The 21582-nt window shown below is 33.4% G+C and overlaps 2 protein-coding genes across 16 annotated transcripts; one reads left to right on the top strand and one right to left on the bottom strand.

The window, feature by feature from the left end:
- The first annotated feature begins 629 nt into the window (after positions 1–629).
- Positions 630–10158, top strand: LOC114277186 (LisH/CRA/RING-U-box domains-containing protein). 15 transcript variants are annotated; one of them, XM_028219057.2, is made up of 4 exons: positions 675–807; positions 4792–4837; positions 8301–8387; positions 8829–10158. In XM_028219057.2, the coding sequence occupies exon 4, from the start codon at positions 8836–8838 to the stop codon at positions 9994–9996; it is 1161 nt and encodes a 386-aa protein (XP_028074858.1). In that variant the 5' UTR covers positions 675–807; positions 4792–4837; positions 8301–8387; positions 8829–8835; the 3' UTR covers positions 9997–10158. The 15 variants fall into 15 exon arrangements, with proteins under 15 accessions (XP_028074853.1, XP_028074856.1, XP_028074854.1 ...); XM_028219056.2 differs by having other exon boundaries at positions 679–807; positions 8801–10158; XM_082893881.1 differs by having other exon boundaries at positions 702–807; positions 4792–6047.
- A 7219-nt stretch (positions 10159–17377) lies between these two features.
- Positions 17378–20404, bottom strand: LOC114277185 (E3 ubiquitin-protein ligase WAV3). Its single transcript, XM_028219047.2, has 2 exons — positions 19670–20404; positions 17378–19502 (listed from the first exon to the last, which is right to left on the bottom strand). The coding sequence occupies exons 1-2, from the start codon at positions 20024–20026 to the stop codon at positions 17646–17648; spliced, it is 2214 nt and encodes a 737-aa protein (XP_028074848.2). The 5' UTR covers positions 20027–20404; the 3' UTR covers positions 17378–17645.
- Positions 20405–21582: the final 1178 nt, after the last annotated feature.

Here is a 21582-nt window from a genome sequence, read left to right as displayed (position 1 = left end):
CTGTAAAAATTCTCGTTGATCAGATATTGATAGTTACGTGATCAAATCAGTTTTGTATAAAAAAAAATGAACGGTGAAAAAATAAATAGTTGACAGAAAACTGATTTGATCACATAGTTATTGATATCCGATCAACGTGATTTTTTTAAAAGCATATAATACTTAACGATTTCTACATATGCAATAGTTCAGATTATCAAAACGAGACTTGTAGTGAGCCTTTACAGACCTAATAACACCCTTTAATCCAATCACGGACGAAAGGGAAGCCACCGCCTTCTTTATTGACCTTTACCGGTTCGTGTTCCAACAAACAAGGTCAGCAAAAGGAGATGATTAGCTGGGAACTTGGGTCGCTCGTTAAACCATACAAGAGTCCAAAAACTTGAAGGCTACTATCATTTTGGGCCAGCTCTTCTCGAACTCAAATTACTAATGGGGGCCCAGAATTGCTAGGCAGACTTACTGGGTCTCAGGAAACAGGTTATTATTATAATAATTTTTTAATTAAAATGTATAATTAACAAATGAGACTTAAAAAATTGAATCAAGGTGACCACATGGAGCGGAATTAATGGTGTGGATTGAAATTCATGATTAGTTAGGATGGAACGCATACAGACGATTGCCCCCTCCTTAAAACAATAGGGCAAAATGGAAACGAATGATTAAAAGGTCATTTTAAGAAGCAATCACAAATCTCTCTCTCTCTCTCTCGCTCTCGCGTTTACTTATCATCAAGGTTTTCACAGAAGGAACTCCACGATTGCGTCTCTGCGTAGCTCTCTTCGTCACTGTCTTCTTCTGGTAATAATCGAGCCCCCTTTCTTCTCTCTCTAGATGTATAATATGTAGATACATATTACTGTATGTGCTTGTATATCTATTAGATCTTCGTTTTAATTTTCTTTTTATTTGATTTCTTCTTTGTTACATTTTTTTTTTCAATTTTTGTTTTGTTTTGTAATTTGTATATTAATTTTGCTGCCCTCATCGAAGATTCATCTTTTATTTCAATTTCTTGTCACATTTTTATTTATGTTCTTGAAACTTCTAGATTAATTTTACTTGCCTCATCGAAGATCTTAGTTTTGAATGCTTATGGTGTCTCAAGCATGTCTATATTATAGAGTAGCGGAGCCAAGATTTTTGATAACATTAAAGTTGAAGCCTTGTCTTTTCTAATTTATTCTAATAATATATGAAGCCAATACACCATTTGATGCTCAGCCAAATAACAAGTTAAAGTTATGTGATCGTTTCCCCCCAAAAAAGGTCCGTACACAGAGCAATAATTTACAACCTGCTTAGTGACTTTCTATCCCCGAATCGAGGGTAATGATGACATATTCATTATTCAGTTACTTTACGGTGGTAATAGCTTCTATATGTCCGCCATACCATATTATGGGCAAAATCCATTTGACCCCTTGTGGTTTTGGCCTAGAGTAGTTTAACCCTCTTAGATTTACATATATACAAAAAGCCCTAATGTAGTTTGACTCCTTTTACACCTCGCATGCCTTGCCTCCACTTCCCCACCACCATCACCAGCTCCACCTACCTCCACCCACCTGCCCCGCCATGCTTCCACCACCCTTGCCACTCCCTTCCTCCTTTCTCTACCTTGCACCTTTCTAACTTGTTCCTATTGAATCAATGCAAGATTTCAAAGAAGAAGAAGAAAAAAGAGCATATGGATTCAGAACTTGATGGATTAGTGTAGTGAGATGGGATTTTTCCAATAGACAAGGGATATGTATATGATGGGACTTAAGGCTTTATTTGGTTTAGTTTAGTTATAAGGGATATGTATATATATATAGCAATTGGGTACTAAGTATGGTTTTAAAAAGCGGCCGCAATTGTTATGTAATAGTTTTAGTGGTTATCGCCTCCCGTTATGATCGCCATAGTAGTGACAAAATTAATTTCCGTAATGGCTGCCACAATTACATAAATGTTTTACATTGTTGTTATAACACTATTACTGCCGTTACGACCATTATGCCTTTTTTTTACAATTTTTATATAAGGCTATTTTTCTTTCTTTTTCTTTTTCTTTTTCTTTTTATTTTTTATTTTTTTTATTTTAGTCTAATTGTACAAAAAAAAAACAAAAAAAGAAAGCGCGCGCACACACCCACACCCACACACACAAAACTTATGTATTAGATTTACATATTATAAATGTCCAATCTTCAACATTTACAACACTTGAGTTGCTATCAAGAATAAATGAACTTACTTTTCGCCTTCCTTTTTTTTTATTTCTTTCTAACTTTCGTAACTTTTTATTTTTATTTTTATTGACAAGCTTTCTTTATTTTCTCACTTATTTTTTTGAATATTAACTTATATCCATTTGCTAGTAGGTTTAATTTATTGAATAAAATTTGAATATCATGTTATGTAAATTTTTTACATTAGTATGTTGACATTTTGTATTATGAACTTGTATTTATGTGACTATCAAGTTTAATATTAAACATACTTCACATAGTTTTTTAATAGGTGGGAAGTTATCCATAAGTATAATTAGTAAAATCAACAGTAGGAAAAATTTCTATAGTGAATCGTGAAGCGAGCTTTGAGGTGGGTTCATAGATAAGGGACTTTGCTAACAATGGATGTATATATTGTGTATATATATGTATAATTTAATTTTGTTTGTGTTGTATTTAGTGTTTAATCTTTTATACAACTGGTCATAAGCTCAAATAACAGAGGAGGGTTGTGTGTTAGGTAGCCTGACAGCTAGCACAAGAAAATCTCGGTGAGATTCTTTATGAACATTTATGAAGCGCGGACACGGCGGGAGATACAATAATTTTTTAATTTTAATTTTTTATTATATATATTTACTATGTAGATTAATATTATGTTATCAAACAATCAAAATTGATAAAAACTAACATTAATTCAATATATATATATATATAAACCATTACATTTAAACAAATTAATAGATCATCCGTCCACAAAAAGACATAATAAAACATGTATATGTATAATCAGAAAACAAATCTAAAAAAATAAATAAATACAGAAAATAGAGTATTATAGTTGCGGGAGAGAGGTGAGAGAGCTGAGAGAGAGACGAAAGAGAAATATTTAAAAAAAAAACCTTCGTAGTGTCCCCTAATGTGTTCAAATTTGGGCACATTGTGTCCCTGTCGTGTCCCTTGCAAAAATTAATAAAATCAAATGGCGTGTCCCTGTGTCTCCGTGTCTGACACCTCTACGGCGTTTATTTTGAAGTGTCCGTGCTTCATAGATGAACATGAATCCTTATGGACATTTAGGTTAAAAATTAAGTAAAAATAAGAGGAAGTTTGTGTTAGTACATGGTTAGGTGGTTTAATTTATGATAATATATGATTTAATTTGGTTAATACGTGATTTAAATTAAATATTGTGTAAGAGAGGAGAGGAAGTGAAGATAACATAAAAGAAAACAATGAGGGGATTATGATAATTTTATACATTTTGTTAACTAGGTTAGTATTGCATTTTGGTCCAAACCATATGAGTGCTCTTCACATATATTTAAATGTTAGGGGTAAAGTGCTTTGGGCCAAAACCATTGGAGGAAAAAGTAAATTTTTCTCAAAAATGATATTATATATGTGTATGTATTGTGTAAAAATACAACTGTCATCAAAACTTCAATACTAAATTTAGATAATAATAATAATGATTATTATTATTAATTTATTATTATTATTTTACACAAATTTAGCAATTAAACAAATCAACAAATTTGTTTTAGCAATATTATGCTAGAGATAAGTCAGACAACCCAAACACAAAAGTGGGGATGATGTGATCAACACATTGTTCTCCAAAAACACGTACTTCCTACACAACACTCCACCAATTTGGAAAGAACCAATAAAATATTATTTTCCACGCCACAATGTTGAACCATTTCATCATGGAAAAAAAAAAAATCAACGTTTCCATGTGCCAAACAATGCGTCAAGTATGGTACAATTCACAATTTGATTTATACAATTTGATTCATGTTGTTGAATCTTAAATTAAGTGAATCATATGATTCAATTGCTATTCACAATGATTCATGGCTATTCAATATGATTAGCTACAATTTAGTGCAATTTACTTTTGTTTGCATAATGCATGAAACGGTGTTGTTTTCACAAATAAAAAAAAAAAAATCAATTAATTATATTGATATGCATGATTTTATATGTATATACATGTATACAATGTAGTTATATTGATACTTTTTCATTTTAACACATGTATAAAATTATATATTATGCTAAATAAATTGAATCTTATGGTTCACTATTTAATACGACACTATTTGACAAAACCATTTAGGATTTGATTTGTGATTTGACAACAATAAACACTTGACATTTAAATACAAGAGTGTATACATCAAAAGTTACCTTTCCTGTGTTATCTGATTATAACCAGCAAATAAATATTGAATCTTGTATTATCAAGTTAATGTGGATGACAATCTCATGATTGTAAATTGTAATGCAGAATTGACATTCAAGATTCATAGATTGCTAGTTTTTCTTAGACATTTTTTACGAGTTGTATTGTGTTGCATATTGCACCAATGTTTCATTTTGTCTATGCCATATCAGGCTGTAATATAGGTTTGGGTCAATGATGCAAATACATTCTACTCATTTTTATACAATGCTTATGAAATTTTTTAAAAGAACTCAAGTAAGATGTAAAGGACCCAAAATTCTCTTTTGTTATTTTTGTTTTGCTCTCTTTCCAAGTTTTGGTTGATCGTGACAGGAACAAAGACCTTACCTTGCAGGTTTCCTCCAAAAAAATAGATCAGGTAGCCTTTGTATCGATTTTTTGATTATTGGATGGATTGAGAGTTTTCTTTTTTCTTATTCTGAATTTTCTTTCCCTGTTCTTTCGGAAGTTTTTTTCCCTTCTTCTCACAAGCGAGACTTTTTTTCCCCCTTTCTTTTCTGTTGTTGTGTAGTGTTATATAATACATGATTGTATGCTTATGGAATTAGAAGTAACAACAGTTTTTGTGCATACAGTCTGTTAGTTCAAATTTATGTCATGATGTCTTTTGTGGAGCTTAAATATGACTCGTGTATCCAATATGAGTATATTATTTTTGGTGTATCCTAGCATGTGATGTGAGCTTGAGATCTTGTAGGATTGCTTTATTGTATAGTTGCTTAACTACTCTTATTTGTTTAATTTGAATTTATTTAATTTGTGATTGCGGATGTGGTACAAGTTACTAAACGCAATCTAATGTGTTAGGTGGTAATTATCTCACGTAAAAATAAAAACATTTCTTTGGTTAGCAAATGATAGACAAAATACATTAAATTTCTTGTACTTGTTAACAATTATGAAATGTCTATAACATGTGGTGCTTCGATGAAGCCCGTGCCCCGCCTCACACCTCTCGCCTCTTTCTTAGGCCCCAAGAGACCTTGGCGTGTTGGTGTGCCTATTGTCTTAAATAACACCATCTCCTATGGGGACTTCCCCCCCTCCTTAAACTCTTCTATAGGGTCCTCACTCCTCTATGCCCGCCCTCGGTTCTGCTTTGTGCAACTCTGATTCTCACTCTTTAACATGTATGTCTAGTAGTCATAAAAGAAGGAACTAAAAATTGTAGTCTTTCAAAATGATTTTGTTGAACTGTACTGCTATTAGAGATGTTTGAAAGATTTTAATGATTGACTTGACTCTTTACTAGATTCAAATGCATCTTCATTCCTAAGGTCAAACTTTCGTTTTTTCTTTTATTAATTTCATTTAGTGATTATTTAAGTGCATACTTATGTTGATTATTCATATTATTTAGCGCAGTGCAACTGAATTTTGTGGCCTTCAATTACATTCAATTGTTGTTTAATGTCATTTATCTTTCAAAATTATGCGAGTAATTGGAGCCTTGGAAGTACAAAGATGAACCACTTTTGCTAAATCTAGACCTATGTTACCTGGGACGTGGATTTTTCCGGTACGTGGAACGGGAACAGGAACGTGGTACGACGTATACTCTAAATGTGGTACGATAGGGGTAGACTTGTATATATTATACTTAAGAAGTTAAGGTCCTTATAGAGTAATTTTTTTTTTAAAACTATTAGACATCTAATAAAATGTAATATTTTCTATGAGCATTATGACCCAATTTTTTTGATTTTTTGTCTCGTCAAAACTTAAATCACCTTAGATTTTAGTTCATTATATTTGATTTTTTTCCTCCGCAGGTAACATTTAAGGACATATATTGAAAAACTTTTGGGATCGTTTTGGATCACTATATTTACCGTTTTGGACCGGAAGTGTACCATGTTTCGGAACGTACATACCAATATGTAATTCGTTAGGGTATTAGTGTTTTCTAGTAGCATAGATCTAGACACTTTTTGTTGTAGGCACCTTCTAAGAGACTAGTCATTTTCCAAATGGAGTTCAGAATTATTTTGGCTGACTCAATATATAGTTCATCGCATCTTTAGGTATCAAATCATGTCTCAAGTTTGTTTTCCCCTTTTCAATATGCCAGTGTGTCTAATATTGTCCATCATTTACACATGTACTTTAAAGGAAGAGTAAGAGTCTCAAAAATTAGTTAAAAACTTTGCTTCTCTAAAACTAGTAATCTTAAACTTCTAGCTTGGTGGTACTTAATTAAGATAGTAAGTGACAAGGAAGTTTCTATATTCGTTATCGAGATATGTAACTAACTTTCGTCCTGGCCACGTTCAACTTTTGTGTGTTGCTCTATGAATATTGCATAAGATATAGAATTAGGATAATATGAGTAATTTTAAGGAAAAAGATGAATCATAATGCCACATTATTGAAGCAACAAGCAAATAAGGACAAATTGGGATATTAGACTTAAAAGTTTTTATTTTGACATGGCTTTTGTGCCATCAAATATAGTCACTGGTTTAATAAGTTGCACAGGAAATGTTTCAAAACTAGTAGAAATAAAACTGAATATATGGCATGTGACATTAGCAACAGTTGAAATGAAAATAATAGTGAATATTGAAAACTAAGAGAGAACAAATAGTGAACGTTTTTGTTATTTTGATTCAATTATTAATAAGGACGGTGAAGTTAGAGATGATATGATTCATAAAATCAAAGTAGGTTGGCTCAAGTTGAGGAGTGCGTCTAACATATAATGTGACCAACAAATACCCAACAAAATTGGAAGGAAAATTTTATAGAACCACTGTAAGGTCAGCAATGCTTTATGGAACAAAGTGTTGGGCAATTAAAAAACATGTGCATAAAATGAGTATAACTGATATGAGATTGCTTAATTGGAAGGTAGAAATGAATATATTTTCTGAAATGGTAAGAGTAGTGCCTATTAAAGATAAGTTGAGAGAAAATAAGTATAATATTTTCATTGAATGCGTAGTTACCAAGTATGTGACTAGAGGAAAGACATGCTTTATTGTATGGTTGCTGGTAGTTCATATAAACAGCAATAAGATGAATGGATCTGAATAACTTTAAGAGTTATTCTGGGGACCCCAAATAAATTACCAAATCTCTCACATAAGTGTGTGACCCACACAAATCACGTGTGTGGGTCTCACACCCATGTAAGAGGTTTGGTAATTTATTTGGTAATTTACTTGCGATTCATAACATTTTCCGAACTTTAATTTGGATTGGTGGCAATTTGAGTGAACATAGAGGAGATGCCTTCAATTAAATGCATTTGCAAACTCAAGGCTTCCATTTGTTCAGGAAAAAAGACCAGGCAAAGCTCTTCTAAATTTTTTTTGGCCATTTGAAAATAAGGCTGTTGAGCTCCTTAGAATGGATGAGTGCTTTCATTCAAAGTCAAGGTGTTAAAAAAAATAGAAAAAGCTAAAAAGAATTTAGGTTGGCGGCCATAATGAGATATGATCTAATATGCTGTATGGCTTTTGATTGAGCTGAACAGTAAGAAGGCACCTTTAGATGACCTCAAATTGATAAAATTGAAGGCTTTGATGCGAGCTTAACCTGGCTTCTTTCGCATATTTTATTTTCAATTTTTGTGGCTTTCTTCTTTTTGTCTTTTCTTTCCCCTCTGTTTTAGTTTCATGAATGACGGAAATGCAGTTCATCCATAAATCTAGAGTGACCATGAGTTTTAGCATCTTGTTGTGTCTGATAACAACTGGTATTGATCAATAAGTAGTTTCTTATCTACACCTGCTAATACTATCATTTGCAAGCAGTGAGCCTATCGCTTTGTAACAAGAAGTTTACTCAAGGGACACAGTCTTTTCTTTTGAATGCAGGGATGGCCTGGTTTTGGAATGTCCTGATTGATGGCTGTATATAGCTCCTTAAGTTTGGGTTCACTTGACAGCAACATTTGTAAATTGGTGAATCTGAATTATAGTAGTCATGTTTTCTTGTGGTTGTGATAATTCTGGTGCATTCACTATAGTTTTTATATGTGATAACAAACTTGCTTGGAAAATAAGGAACAACATGCCTCTTTTCCATTCTAGCTTTTGAGCAAAGCTGAAAAAATTTCACTATGACCTTAAATGTGTTGGCACATCACGTTGTAGTTTAGGATTTCTATCTGCTACAATGCAAATTGATGGAAGTAGTGGATGTCTATGCTTAGGATTTTCTTAATGTCCATACTGTGTTCTTCCCACGTGCCATACATTTTGATAACACTTGCCAAGCAGAGAAGTTGATGTTGCTGTGATCTACATATTTCCATGCTCATGAAATTTCTTTTTCAATCTATCTCTTACAGTTTGTTTTCATTTTCTAAACCCAGTTAATAAACCAAAGAGTGTATTTGTCAGTTTGATAATGGAGCTGAATACCATCAAAGATGCATTTGATCGTGTCACAAAGAAGCAAAAGCTGTCCTCTTCTAAATCGCAAGAAGTAATCGAACAGCTCAGCCAAGAAATAGAAGAGGCATTATTAAAACTACAATCTATCCCTGATACAACATTCCAAGCCAATCATAAATTGATACTCACTGAACTGAAAACCAAGTTGAATGAGATTGCTCCACTTGGTCAGCTGGAAGGCACACAGAAGGAACTCAATGTAGCACTGAGCAAGTACCCAAAGCTCCTTGAAAAGTCTTTCAATCCTGACATATCAAAAGCTTATAGAAATGTTGACTTCGATGCTCACACAGTTAACCAGATAATTGCCAACCATTTTTACCGGGAGGGTCTGTTTGATCTTGGTGACTGCTTTATAAATGAGGCCAAGGAAACAGAAGCCACAGCAATGAGAACGCCTTTCCTGGAAATGTATCAGATACTTGATGCCATGAGGGCTCGGAATCTAGAGCCAGCGCTGAACTGGGCTGCCACCAACCGTGACAAATTAGAACAAAATGGATCAGACCTAGAGCTGAGACTTCACCGCTTGCAGTTTGTGGAAATGCTACAGATGAGAGGAAGAGATGAAGCTCTCAACTATGCCAGAACTTTCCTAGCCCCATTCGCTTCCAACCATATGACCGAAGTCCAGAAGCTCATGGCATGTCTATTGTGGGCTGGTAGGCTCGATAGCTCACCCTATTCTGAATTGCTATCCCCATCCCATTGGGACAAACTTGCCGAGGAGCTAACCCGACAATTCTGTAACATTTTGGGACAGTCTTGCGAGAGCCCACTGAGTGTGACGATTGCAGCAGGAGTCCAAGGGTTGCCGACCCTTCTGAAGCTGATGAATGTGATGACGGGGAAGAAACAGGAATGGCAGTCCATGAAGCAGTTACCTGTGCCGGTGGATTTGGATAGGGAGTTTCAGTTCCATTCCATCTTTGTATGTCCGGTGAGTCGAGAGCAAGCAAGCGAAGAGAACCCTCCAATGTTGTTGTCGTGTGGGCATGTGCTCTGTAAGCAGTCGATCACAAAGCTGTCGAAGAATAACAGCACAAGGCCTTTCAAGTGTCCGTACTGTCCGTCGGAGGTGGAAGTAGCGCAGTGCAGGCAGTTGTATTTCTAATGTGTACTTGTTTTGTCACATTAAAATGTACTGAAACATCATGTGTGGTGGAGACGAAGTATTGTGGTGATGGTGGTGTCATTGTGGCAAAAGCTGGTCTGTTGTTGTTGTGTACTGTTGTTAATTGAAATTCAGTGTATATAGAAATTCTTTGCACATTAATGTGATGAGTGAAAAAAAAACAAATGATGTCACCCAAAAAAAGGAAAAAAAACACATGATGGTTGTCTGTGCTAGCAACTTTGGGAGGTAATTTCAAGCATGGAGTCAGTAATGAACTCGAGTTTTTTAAATGCAAGTTGCTTTGAATTTATTGAGAAAGTTTAAGCGCATATTAAGTTTTACACAAATCTGATATAAAAAATAGGACTCGAACACTTTTGTGAGAATCTTTTATATTCGTAAAATTGAAGTCAATTTATGAAAACATGACTATACAAAGTTATATGTGAGTTTTGAGTTTGAGAAATAAGTTGAGGATATTTGGATTTGTGAAATTTATTATGAAGAGACAAGAATTTGGCAAAAAACACTGTTGAAAAAATGTACGTGCCTTGTAAAATTTCTATTATAGAGACTTGTCTACAATAATCTTTATATTGTATGATATGATTCATATCATAGTGGTGGGTGGAACATGCACAGTAACAGAATAGCAGGATGTGCCTTTTTAAGGAGTGAGGCAATGTCTGGTAGAAAATAGAAATATAAACAGTTTTCTTTGGAATTTTGACACTAAAATTGTAGTAGTAATGTAATGTAGAGAGCTGGTAAAGACAGACTTTGAACAGTAGAGAGCTGTAGAGCCACTCAAAAAACAGAAAAGCTATATATAAGAAAGAAGGTGCGCAATTTCAGGATGAGGAAATCATCAACTCTCCAAAAGTAAAACATTTCCTGACACTATCATATCCACACACATACATAATAATGTCAATCACTTTTGATGTCTTAGGTTTTCCTATGTCACACACTACTATGTTTTGTTTTTTTTTCATCTTTTAATTCAGGAAACCTGTAGTTGGAAAAAAGCTTGGTCACTTTTATCCTGAATTTTCACAAACGTGTAAGTAAAGTCATGCAAAGCATTGACTTGTTTATATTCATCAAAAAGAGTAGTTGAAGGTGTATAGAAACCAAATACAGAAAATTGTGTCTTATTTTGTATTTATAGTATTATTGAATTGGAGGTGGGTTTGGGAGAATATCACCAACTAAAATTACTTTTGGCATATTGAGGATTTCTTCGCCCCCCATTATCATTCAAATTGACAGCTTGATTGAATATTTTGACAATTTTAAACCAATGAATTGGGTGCCTTAGAAATGCACAATGAGAAAGATCATCAATGAACTAATTTTTTATTTTTATCGTTTACAATTTCAAAGGAAAAAGCTTATTATTTATTTCAAAATTTGACTCAACTTACAAATTATGTTTTTATTCTAAATCATATTTCACAAATAAATATACAAAAAAAAAAAAAAAAAATTTAAACTAACAAAATGCAAATAAAATGGACAAGTGCAAATAGGCGAGTTTATAAATTGGGTTGGGCTTCTCTCCAGTTCGTGATTAGACCGGAGGATATTGTTGGGTCTATAGGGACCTACCACGGGTCATTTTTTGATAATTCGAATAGTTTAATGTGGAGAACTCGTTGAGTACTATATGTCTATAAAAAATTACTTTTATCGGATATCGATAGCTATTTTATCAAATCAGATTTCTGTCAGCCGTTCATTTTTTTTTAATACAAAACTGATTTGATCACGTAATTATTAATATTTAATTAATATAATTTTTTACAAACATATAGTACTCGACGAGTTTTAGACAATTTAAATTTTTAAAACAAAATCCGTAACGTGCCTAACACTATTTTCCAATCCGTGATCAAACTGGAAAAAAGGTCAATCCTTATAAATTTTAACCTGCAAACTAGCTAAGCTGCGCAACCCAATCCACTTACTTTCTCAAACTACACGTGTCCGTTTGGGTTAGTTCGGGTTGACGCGATAGTCAATTTTTTACATCCCTACAGAACACTACTGATGTATGAGGGGAGAAAAAAAATAAAAAATATATATATACATAATTGAATGGTCCACAATACTAAAGTGTCTTGCTTGCTTAAGAGTAGAAAATTGAAATGGTCTGGTTAGCACATGCCTAACTGGATCATGTCTCTATCAATTTTGTCAATTGTCAGTTTTTAGTGTGGATATGGCTTTGAATTACTCTTCCAAAGTTTTATTAATTTTTGCCCAACTTTTGAAATTTATGGATTAAAATGTTTTTGACGTGGCCCTCCTGCTGCTTAATGCAATTCTGATAATAGAAATAGAGTTCTAAATCAATTTTTTTTAAGGTAAGGTATCAATAAGTTTTAATAGTTGAATTTAATTCACATCAAATCTTATTGAAAATCGTCGCTAAAAATAATTTTTATGATAATTTTTTACATTTTGCTAAAAATTGACAATTAATAAAATTTTTTATTACGGTTTTTATAATTTGTCGCTAAAATTTATAATTAGTAATTTTTTTTGTGATGAAAATTTTAAATTGTCACTGAAAGTAAAAATTAATGAATTTTTTGTGACAATTTTTTTAAGTTGTTACTAAACCTTATAATTAATGACATTTTTTTAAATAAAATTTTCAAACTGTCGCTGAAAATTAATAATTAGTGCCATTTCTAATAGTGTTTAATAAAAAATATTATTAATTCTCATAGGACCTGTTGGATAATAAGTTCATTTATTAGGATATATAAGTAAGTTTCCCAATTTTTTTTAAGCTAGATTTGCATTCAATACGTTAAAAATTTATCTAAAATGATTTATTATATAAACATGTCAAACTCAACATATTTTGAAACCTGATAAATTTATGAGTATGAATCGAATTCAAGCTGATAAGCCTATACTAACTATAAAAACTAAGTTATTTTAGTTTGAATCGATTAAAGTTTGTTTGAGAACACCTTCAAAAATAAGAAAAATAGACTTTAATATAATTTGGAACTCTGTTTTTAAGTTAAATTTAAATAATTTGCTACTTCCCTCAATTTGACTCACTCAAATTTTTTTATTTTACTTATATTTGTTCTGGGAGGCGGTATTTTTGTATCTAAAACATGTTTAAAATGATAGATCGATATTCAACTAAAGTTTTTAAATATGATTATTAATTTTTTTTTCACACATTTTAAATTTTTTTTTGAAGAAAATTATAATTTTTTTTAAAAAATTTGACCATTGTAACAAAATAAACTTTGAATTTTTAATTTTATCAATTTAAAATAAAATTCTAATTTGTTTTAATATAAAGTGTTTGTCTATTTTCGTTGAGTAAAATCAATAGAAAATATATTTTTTAAATATTAAACTCAATTATAGATTGTGTTTAATGGTTAAAATACTTTTTTTTGGGTCAGTTTTACTTAACAAAAATAGGTGAGTGATTTAGATTGAAAAGAAATTAAAAGGTTAGGATTTAAATTGAAAAATTAAAAATTTATTTTGTTAAAAGACTCAAATTTTGATTTTTTTTTTTTTTTTAGTACAAGAATCTATAATGTATATAGCAGGCATAGAAAAAAAAAAAATTAACGAATGTATTTAGAGACTCTTGCAGGCATATATAAAGTTGTATATATAGCTTTTTAATATAATTTCAATTTATATAACATTCCTACGTGTAAATTGATAGTGAATCAATCTAGGTCTCTGTTGTGGATATTCAACGGGGGAAGGAAATTGAAGGGATGAATATCTATGGAGATGACCACCGGGTTGACCACCGGGTTGGTGGTTTAGAGGAGAAAGTATATTTCTTACCAGCGTGACTCAGGTTTGATTTTTAAAAGGAGTGAAATGTTGGGTAATTTTAGTAATTTTTTGTGGAGATCTTATTTTGTATTTTATTCTGTTATTCAATTGAATTTTGAGTTTGTTTGTGGCATATGATTGAGTTCCGCTGATACCTGAGTAGTGTATCCTTTTTTATGAATTAGATTAAATCAAATTGACAATCAATTATTTTGAGATCTGAGCCTAAAGGTGCAATGATGACATGTTAGATTATCTTTTTTCCGTTTAAAAATAAAAGGATAACTATGGAGATAAGTGGGGCCCTTTCCATTGCACTAAACCTTGATAATGATACCCATTGGTCCATTGTCATATTAATCTATTATTTGATACATCCCCTTCCTTCCATAGTTTGAATTATCTTCTCTTTCCTTTGCATCCAAAAAAGTAAGAAGCTAAAAAATAAATTATCTTCACTTTTTTTTTGGCCATGTTTAATATCCTGAATTAATTGACTGCGCGTTAATTTATATTTGTTTTGGAGATTAATTCCTATCATTATGATAGTCGTTGTTAGAAAGTCACTTTGAAAAGTTAAAAAAAAAAAATAAAATAAGTGACAAAATTTTTAAAATATCATCAAATAGATGTATTTCTAGAAATAAAATAATTGGATGCCATAATAAGCAATTTTATCATAGTTTTGGAAGTTCAAGTAAGAACTTCTTTTTCTTTCCTTGTTTGAGTGATATTTATTTATTTAGCTTTTTATTAAAAAGTATTCTAAACCACTTGTTAATAAAATTGAAATGACTATATATTCTTCATAAAAGTGTCTGTTATAAAAATATATAATTATTTTAAGTTTTGTTTACTAATGCTCCTAGAAGTTTAGTTAACAAGATCCATCAAGAATTTGAATTGCATTGAGTAAACAAAATTGTTGTTTTAGAAATCTTGTAAATGAGTGTTCTGTATGTATGACATATTTTTATAAAGAATGTAAAACTATTTCAACTTTTTTACCAAGTATACTTGAGACACTATGGTGAACACACTTTTTGTTTCTTTGTTTTCACTAAAATTTAGTTTTCAAACTCTGTTTTCCTCACTGTTCAAAAAAAAAAAAAAACTCCTCTTTCCTCTTTGTTCTGTTTTCACTTAATTTTATCAGTTAGACAAGCATCGATAGAAAACGATGAGCACAAAGTAGAAGCATTCAAATTATTTGTGGAACAACTTCTTTTTTAATTTTTTTTTATTGGTTTTCTCAATCCAAAACAAATTGGGCACTATGCTAATCTCAATCATTAAGTACAACACCCACGTAAAAGCACAAAATTTAAGTAAAATTTACAGTTATCATTGCTATTGGTGAAGTAACCATACCTGTAAAGAACAAAAGAAATAAAGCAATTTCACACACACACAACGTTAAAAGGTTTGGTAAACGTGCTCATGGAGGTAAGTGTAACATTAATTGCCATTAATTAGATGGTGAAAACAAGAACAAAGTTATGAAATGACTCAAAGTCAACTTCACTAATAAAGACTAAAACTTTCTACTTAAAGAAATTAACACATTTTGTCATTAACAATCTTTTAAGAAAAGGCTAAGCATACTTATACTAAGGATAATGTAAGGTCAAATTTGGCAATTGTAAAATAATTCATTCTTTTATTTTTTTATCTTTTTTTCATCACATCACCTCTCTATTTTTCTGCATATCTTTTCATAAAAAAATAAAAAATATACTTATTTAGATCATCCCAGACAACCCCTAAATATAACATTAATTGTCCATGTGATATTGCCCCAAAACAATTCAATCGCGTCAATACGTTATGAACAATGAATAATTGCTCCATAATTAAATATAAAATGAGTCACAAAAAATACAATGATAAGTTAAGATTTAATCCATGTCTTTGAGTTTAATTTTTTGTGAATTATTCTATAATTCATTTTATATTTTAATATTATTGGGATAAACACTATCAATCTCAAGTGGATTGAACAAAATATATTAGATCTTGATATAATTTTAGTTTTCAATTTTTGAAAAAAAAAAAGTAATATTTAAAAAGTATGGAGTATAACACATCAAATACTATTCAAAACAAACCATAAAAGCAAATAGCTGACAAATTTTATTTATTTATGTGTTCTTCTAATCAATGAATAGTAATCATTTGGGAATTGGCATTATCTTGTCCTGCTGAACACCATGCCTCACCACAACCACCACTTTGTCATTTAGGAACAGCCAAGCCAAACCCAAACAATAGCTCTCACCTCCCCATTATAATAATACAAATCAACTAAACACACACCCAACATACCATTACCATAACAAATACATTACAAATGCATTTTCTGTCTTTTTTATCTTTCCCGTCTTCTCTAACAAAATCATTACAACTCCAACTCAACAAACCCACCCCCACACAACAAAACAAAAACAAAAACAAAAACAAAAACAAAAACAAAAAAAGAAAGAAAACAAAGCTACCATCTTCTCCTTCCCACCCCACCCATCATTCTCTCTTTCCCTTTTTTTCCCCCCAAATTTGTATTCCCCTAACACTGCACAAGGTATGTATAGTTACTTATTGAAAATTAATTAAAAAAAAGCAGAGAAAACAGCAAATCAATAGAACAGCGAAAAGATTATTACACTTTAGATTTTAAAAAAAGAAAATTGTGATGCAATTATGATACACATGATGGACTCATGCACAAGAATAATTTACACCATGCCTATAGAAAACTTATACCACCATAAAATAAGAAAATTTTTTCACAACACTGAAATCCAATTTCTAAAAAAATATAATTAAATAAGTACTTATTGGAGTGTTTTGAAAAATAGGTTAAAAATTAAGCCTGCATTTGGTTGTATTTTGTAAATGTGATTTGAGAGTATGAGTTATATTTTGAGTTTGTGTGTTGTAGAATTATAATTTGAGTGTAGAAAATTTGTTTGGTAAAGAGTTTTGAAAATAGTTTTGGAAAAGAGGTTTGATTTAAATGGGAAATTGTTGATGTGACATTTGATATTTGATACAAAAATTTACAACTCATAACTAAACATACAATTCAAAATTATTTTAAAACATATAAAAAATTTAAAAATTTTCAAAAAATATTTTTCCCGAATATATAAATCAATTGCAAAAAAAAAAAAAAAAAATTCACTGTTTCAGACAGTCGGCCAGACGTCCCGCTCCCTCAAACACCCCCTCTGCAACAAACAGAATGCTTTGACATATAGACTGAGCTTCCGGCAGAGTTTTGAAAAATTAATTTCAAAATTCTTACCAAACATCATGCTTAAACTCAAATGTTGAAAACTATTTTCAGAGCATAAACAAACAGAGTCTAATTTTTTTTGTTTTTTTTTTAAAACAGTATAAAAATTGAGATGACTGAAAAAAACTAAAAAATTGACTTTTAGCCAGATGTCAAAATAAACCATTACCGTCCACATAGATATTTAGTTGTAAAAAAACAATAAAAACGAAAAAATATTTAATCAGTTATTTGGTGATATAAATAAAATGAAGGATGAAAAAAATTGATTATATTTAACAATTTTCAAATAAAGACAAAAGCACAGAACCCCCCGCACTGAACAATCAGTCAATCGGCGTGTGGGTGGGTTCCCTGCCCCGCACCCCCCCCCCCTCTCTCTCTCTCTCTCTCTCTTTCTTCTCTGCAGAAAGGGCCGACCCGTCGGGTACTGTTTTGTCTCATTTTACTTATTTTATACAGTACAAATTTTCATTTTCTCTATATTATCAGATTAATTAATAATAATAGTAATTTTTTAGAATCTCGCATTTTCGAAGCCGTGCAAGTCGCTCACTCTATTCAACGACTTCCTCATTATAGCCACTTTAGCCAATCTCTCCGCGGCTCTCCAAGCCGATGTCGGCGTAAGCGGCTCACCCTTCTCATCTACCAATGCAGCCACAGCAGCAGGGACGACCTCCCGCTCCGTCGTATTTGTCCTCGTCGTCGTCCTCCTCCGCCGTTGGATCTCCTCAGTCTGCTTCTGTCGCCGCAACTGGACCTCAGACAACTCGGCTTCCAAGCCACGGATAAACTCATCAGCCGAAGCCGACTTAGACTGCATCAATAGAGCTCGAGCTGAGGAGAGCATGTTGTGCGCCCCTGTGACGTCGTTGCGTTGAATCAAGCGGTGGGATTCAGCTACGGCACGCGTTGTGAAGAAGAGGCTTCTCAGTCGTTCGATGCTGGGAGTTGATGATCGGACGGCGTGGGGCCTTGGTACCAACAGGGCTTGCTCTTTCCCATAGATAAGCTCTTGAGTTGATGGGTCTTTGTAGCAGCATCGGACGGACAGGACGTGGTGGGCCCCTATAGCAGATGATGGAACCTTCAATTCAATCAAAACCTCTCTCTCTTCCTCAGCGTATAGATCCCCGAGCCGGATTGAACCGGATCCGAGAGAGGTGGGCCGGCCCGAGCAAGAGTAGACCGCCCTGATCTCCGCCGGAGCTGAACCGGACGCGAACCCTAGCTGAAGCCGGAGATCTTGAGCCACGACGCTTAACAAACCGCCCACGCATTTCGCGAAGGCGTCGTCGGAAGGAGCGTGACTATACGCGCCGCCTTGGCCGAATCCGACCGAGTGTACAGGAATCTCAACGTGAGCAAAGCGAGTTGAGGACACAACGGATGGTTGGGATTTCAGATTGGCAGAGTTGGTAGCGGAGGACTGGCCATCGTGACCGTCCGATAAGAGCATGATGCTTGCGACTGGATTTCTCTCCCGGCGATCTTCGAGAACCTTCCCGGCCTTCTTCAGCGCGTCGCTGGGACTCGACGTGCCTTGGCTGAAAACAATGGCGTCCACGATGCGACGGGCCGTTAGCCGGCCGTTCGTCGTCATTCTCCTCAGCGGCAACAGCCTTTTCGAGCTCGCAGCGAACGCTACAATGGAGAGCCGATCGGAGGAGGAGAGAGACGATACCACCAATCGCATTGCGCGCTTCATCATCTGCACTTTCTCAGCTGTCATGTTCCCGCTAACATCAAGCACCGTCACCAAATCAATCGGAACACGACGATCATTCTTCGCCGGCAACGCCGGAGCTTTAAGCTTCAAGACTATGGCGTACGTCTCGTAACTCCGTCCTACCGATACAACCGCCGCTTCCGGCAACAAAATCACCTCCACATTTCTGTAACTCGAAGTAGGCTGTTGAATTGGACTACCATTCGTGTTGACGCAAAATCCTTGAAACTCTTCGACTCCGTGTTCGTTTTCGTTGTCATTGTCTTCGTCCTCATTTTCTTCAGCTTCTGGAATTGGATTGAACCGAGACACTGATTTGGGAGACATCAATGGCTCATCATCGTTGTAAACCTTCAAATCAGACCTGGCGTATTGCTTTCTTTCGTTCTTCGCTCTAACATCTACTGGCTCTGCTGGTTCTTGCTTCTTCTCTTCGACTTGTGGTTTCTGATTGTTGTTGGTGGTGGTGGTCAATACAGGTAACTCTTTCCAGTTAGAGCCGCACACAGGACACACAAGGCAGCCTTGCTTATTGATGTGCGTGACGATGCAGGGAAAGTGAAAGCTATGAGAGCACTCCGCCGTGAAAATGGCGGTCCCTTGACCTGTCTTCACGCTCTGCAAACATATTCCACATCTACTCTGCTCACAAAAAGGTCACACAGAGAGAGGGAAAGCTTTTTAAAGTCAGAATTTACTCATCACTTTCCGAAAATCTCTTTATTGCCAAAATTCCACTGTGCAAAGTGTCGAAAAAGGAGAAATCATATATAATGGAAGCAGCACATTAGTAGTATATCAATACTTACTTTGTAGAGACGCAAGCTCGATTTGAGTATAGAGAAAGTCGAAGGTGATCGAGGAGAAGATGGAGTAGAGCGCTGGAAGAACCTGGGACTGTTTTTGGTCTTGCATTGGAGCTTAGGGGTCTCTGGAACTGATTGCGTCGGAACAGTCGCTGTTGTCACAGTCCGGCACCGGAGGCTAGGGCTTGGAACGGGCAATCGAGGCGTGGATGGATTGGAGAAGAAACCGAATTTGGAACCGAGTTTGGGGGTGGGATTGGTGTTGTTGTTGCTAGGTTCTTGCTGCTTCTCCTTGGGTAGCTTCGACTCTCCATCTCGGGAAATGGATGTACAAAATGCTCTTCGCCATCCAAAAACCATTTTTTCAACTCTCTATAAGTAAAACTCAAACCCACAATTTCTTTACCACTCTGTTCTCTCTCTCTCTCTCTCTAATTTAATAAACACACTTGGGTGTTTGTTTTTATGGAATATGATCTGGTATTGGCGACGCCATATTGATTGACAATGGTTCACATACAGATAACAATTGATTGCAAGAAAAAGAATATATATATATATATATATATCCTTCTATTTTCTGTGAGGATAGATAGGTGGATAGAGCCAGAAAGATCTCTGCAAAAGCAACCTCTTTCTATCTCTATGGCTATGCTGCAAAAGGGTCCAAAGTCTCTCCCTTTCTCCGAGAGTTGTTAGTCTCCATATAACTTATATTTATATTTGAGATGAGCAATGCTAAATATTATGAAAAGTTTTTTATGAAAATAGTCATGAAAGATTTGTAATCTTTGGATTACACTTATAATAAAACACCACACACTAATCAAGGTAATCTAAGGGTCACAAATTTTTCATGATTATTTTCATAAAAAAAATTTCATGATTCCTAACATTTCTCTTTCTCATTTGAGATAGAGGGAGGCTTTTTACGAGGTGGAATATTTTAATTTGAGATGCTAGAAATTTTTAAATATTTTATTAAATGTTTGTATGATTCACTTGAGATTTATATGGCGTGAATTTTATGGATATTTGATAAAAATATTAATAAAATTTTAAAAGATTTTAATTTTTTTTGTTTTAAAATAATAGGTTTTTTTGGAAAATTTATTTATTTATATAGTATAATTATTGTATTTTAAAAATATTAATTTTTCAAAATTATCTTTTGATAATATATTTTTTTAAGAATATCAATTGTTATAATTGTACTTTTTATAATGTTAATAAATTTAAAAAATAATAAAATAGAAAATTTATATTGTTTTAATTCTTAATTTTTAAAAATAGACTAATATTTTAAGATAATGAAAAATAAAATAAGAAACTAAGGCCTTGTTTGGTTTGTTTTTCAGAAATTTTTTTTGGAAAAATTCTCTATAAACAAATTTTCAAGAGTAATCAAATTAAATAAAATTTTTTCAAAAAAAATTTCAAAATTTTGTTTAGTTATTTACTTTCCAAAATCATTCTCTCTCTCATACGCATCAAATCAATTACTTTTTTTAAAACTTTCTCTCCAAAATAATTTTTCAAAATCATTTCTAAAAAAGACAAACCAATCAAGTTTTTGTATTTTTTATCTCAAAAATTACTCTATTAATACAAACCAAACACACCCTAATATTTTAAGATGGAAAAAATATTTATTTTTTTAATTTAAAATTAAAAAAGGGGTCGGGGTTTTTTTTTTTTTTTTCCGGGGGTGACCGGCAAATGTAGGTTATCAGTTTTCACACTTGTGGGGTAGTAAGTCAACGGGGTCGGCTTTTTGCCTCATCTGCTGTAACTTTCCCATTCCAACGTTATGGACACCGACCGCTGCTGCACCTGCACAGAGATCTCCAAGGCAATAGTGCCCTTTGTTAAGGGCACCCCACCCTTTCGCCTTACGCTTCGCTTGCCACCCCACC

This window comes from Camellia sinensis, chromosome 1 (assembly GCF_055761805.1).
Source record: "Camellia sinensis isolate YWXY chromosome 1, ASM5576180v1, whole genome shotgun sequence".
NCBI classification, from domain to species: Eukaryota; Viridiplantae; Streptophyta; class Magnoliopsida; order Ericales; family Theaceae; genus Camellia; species Camellia sinensis.
This window is presented reverse-complemented; position numbering and strand designations above follow the sequence as displayed.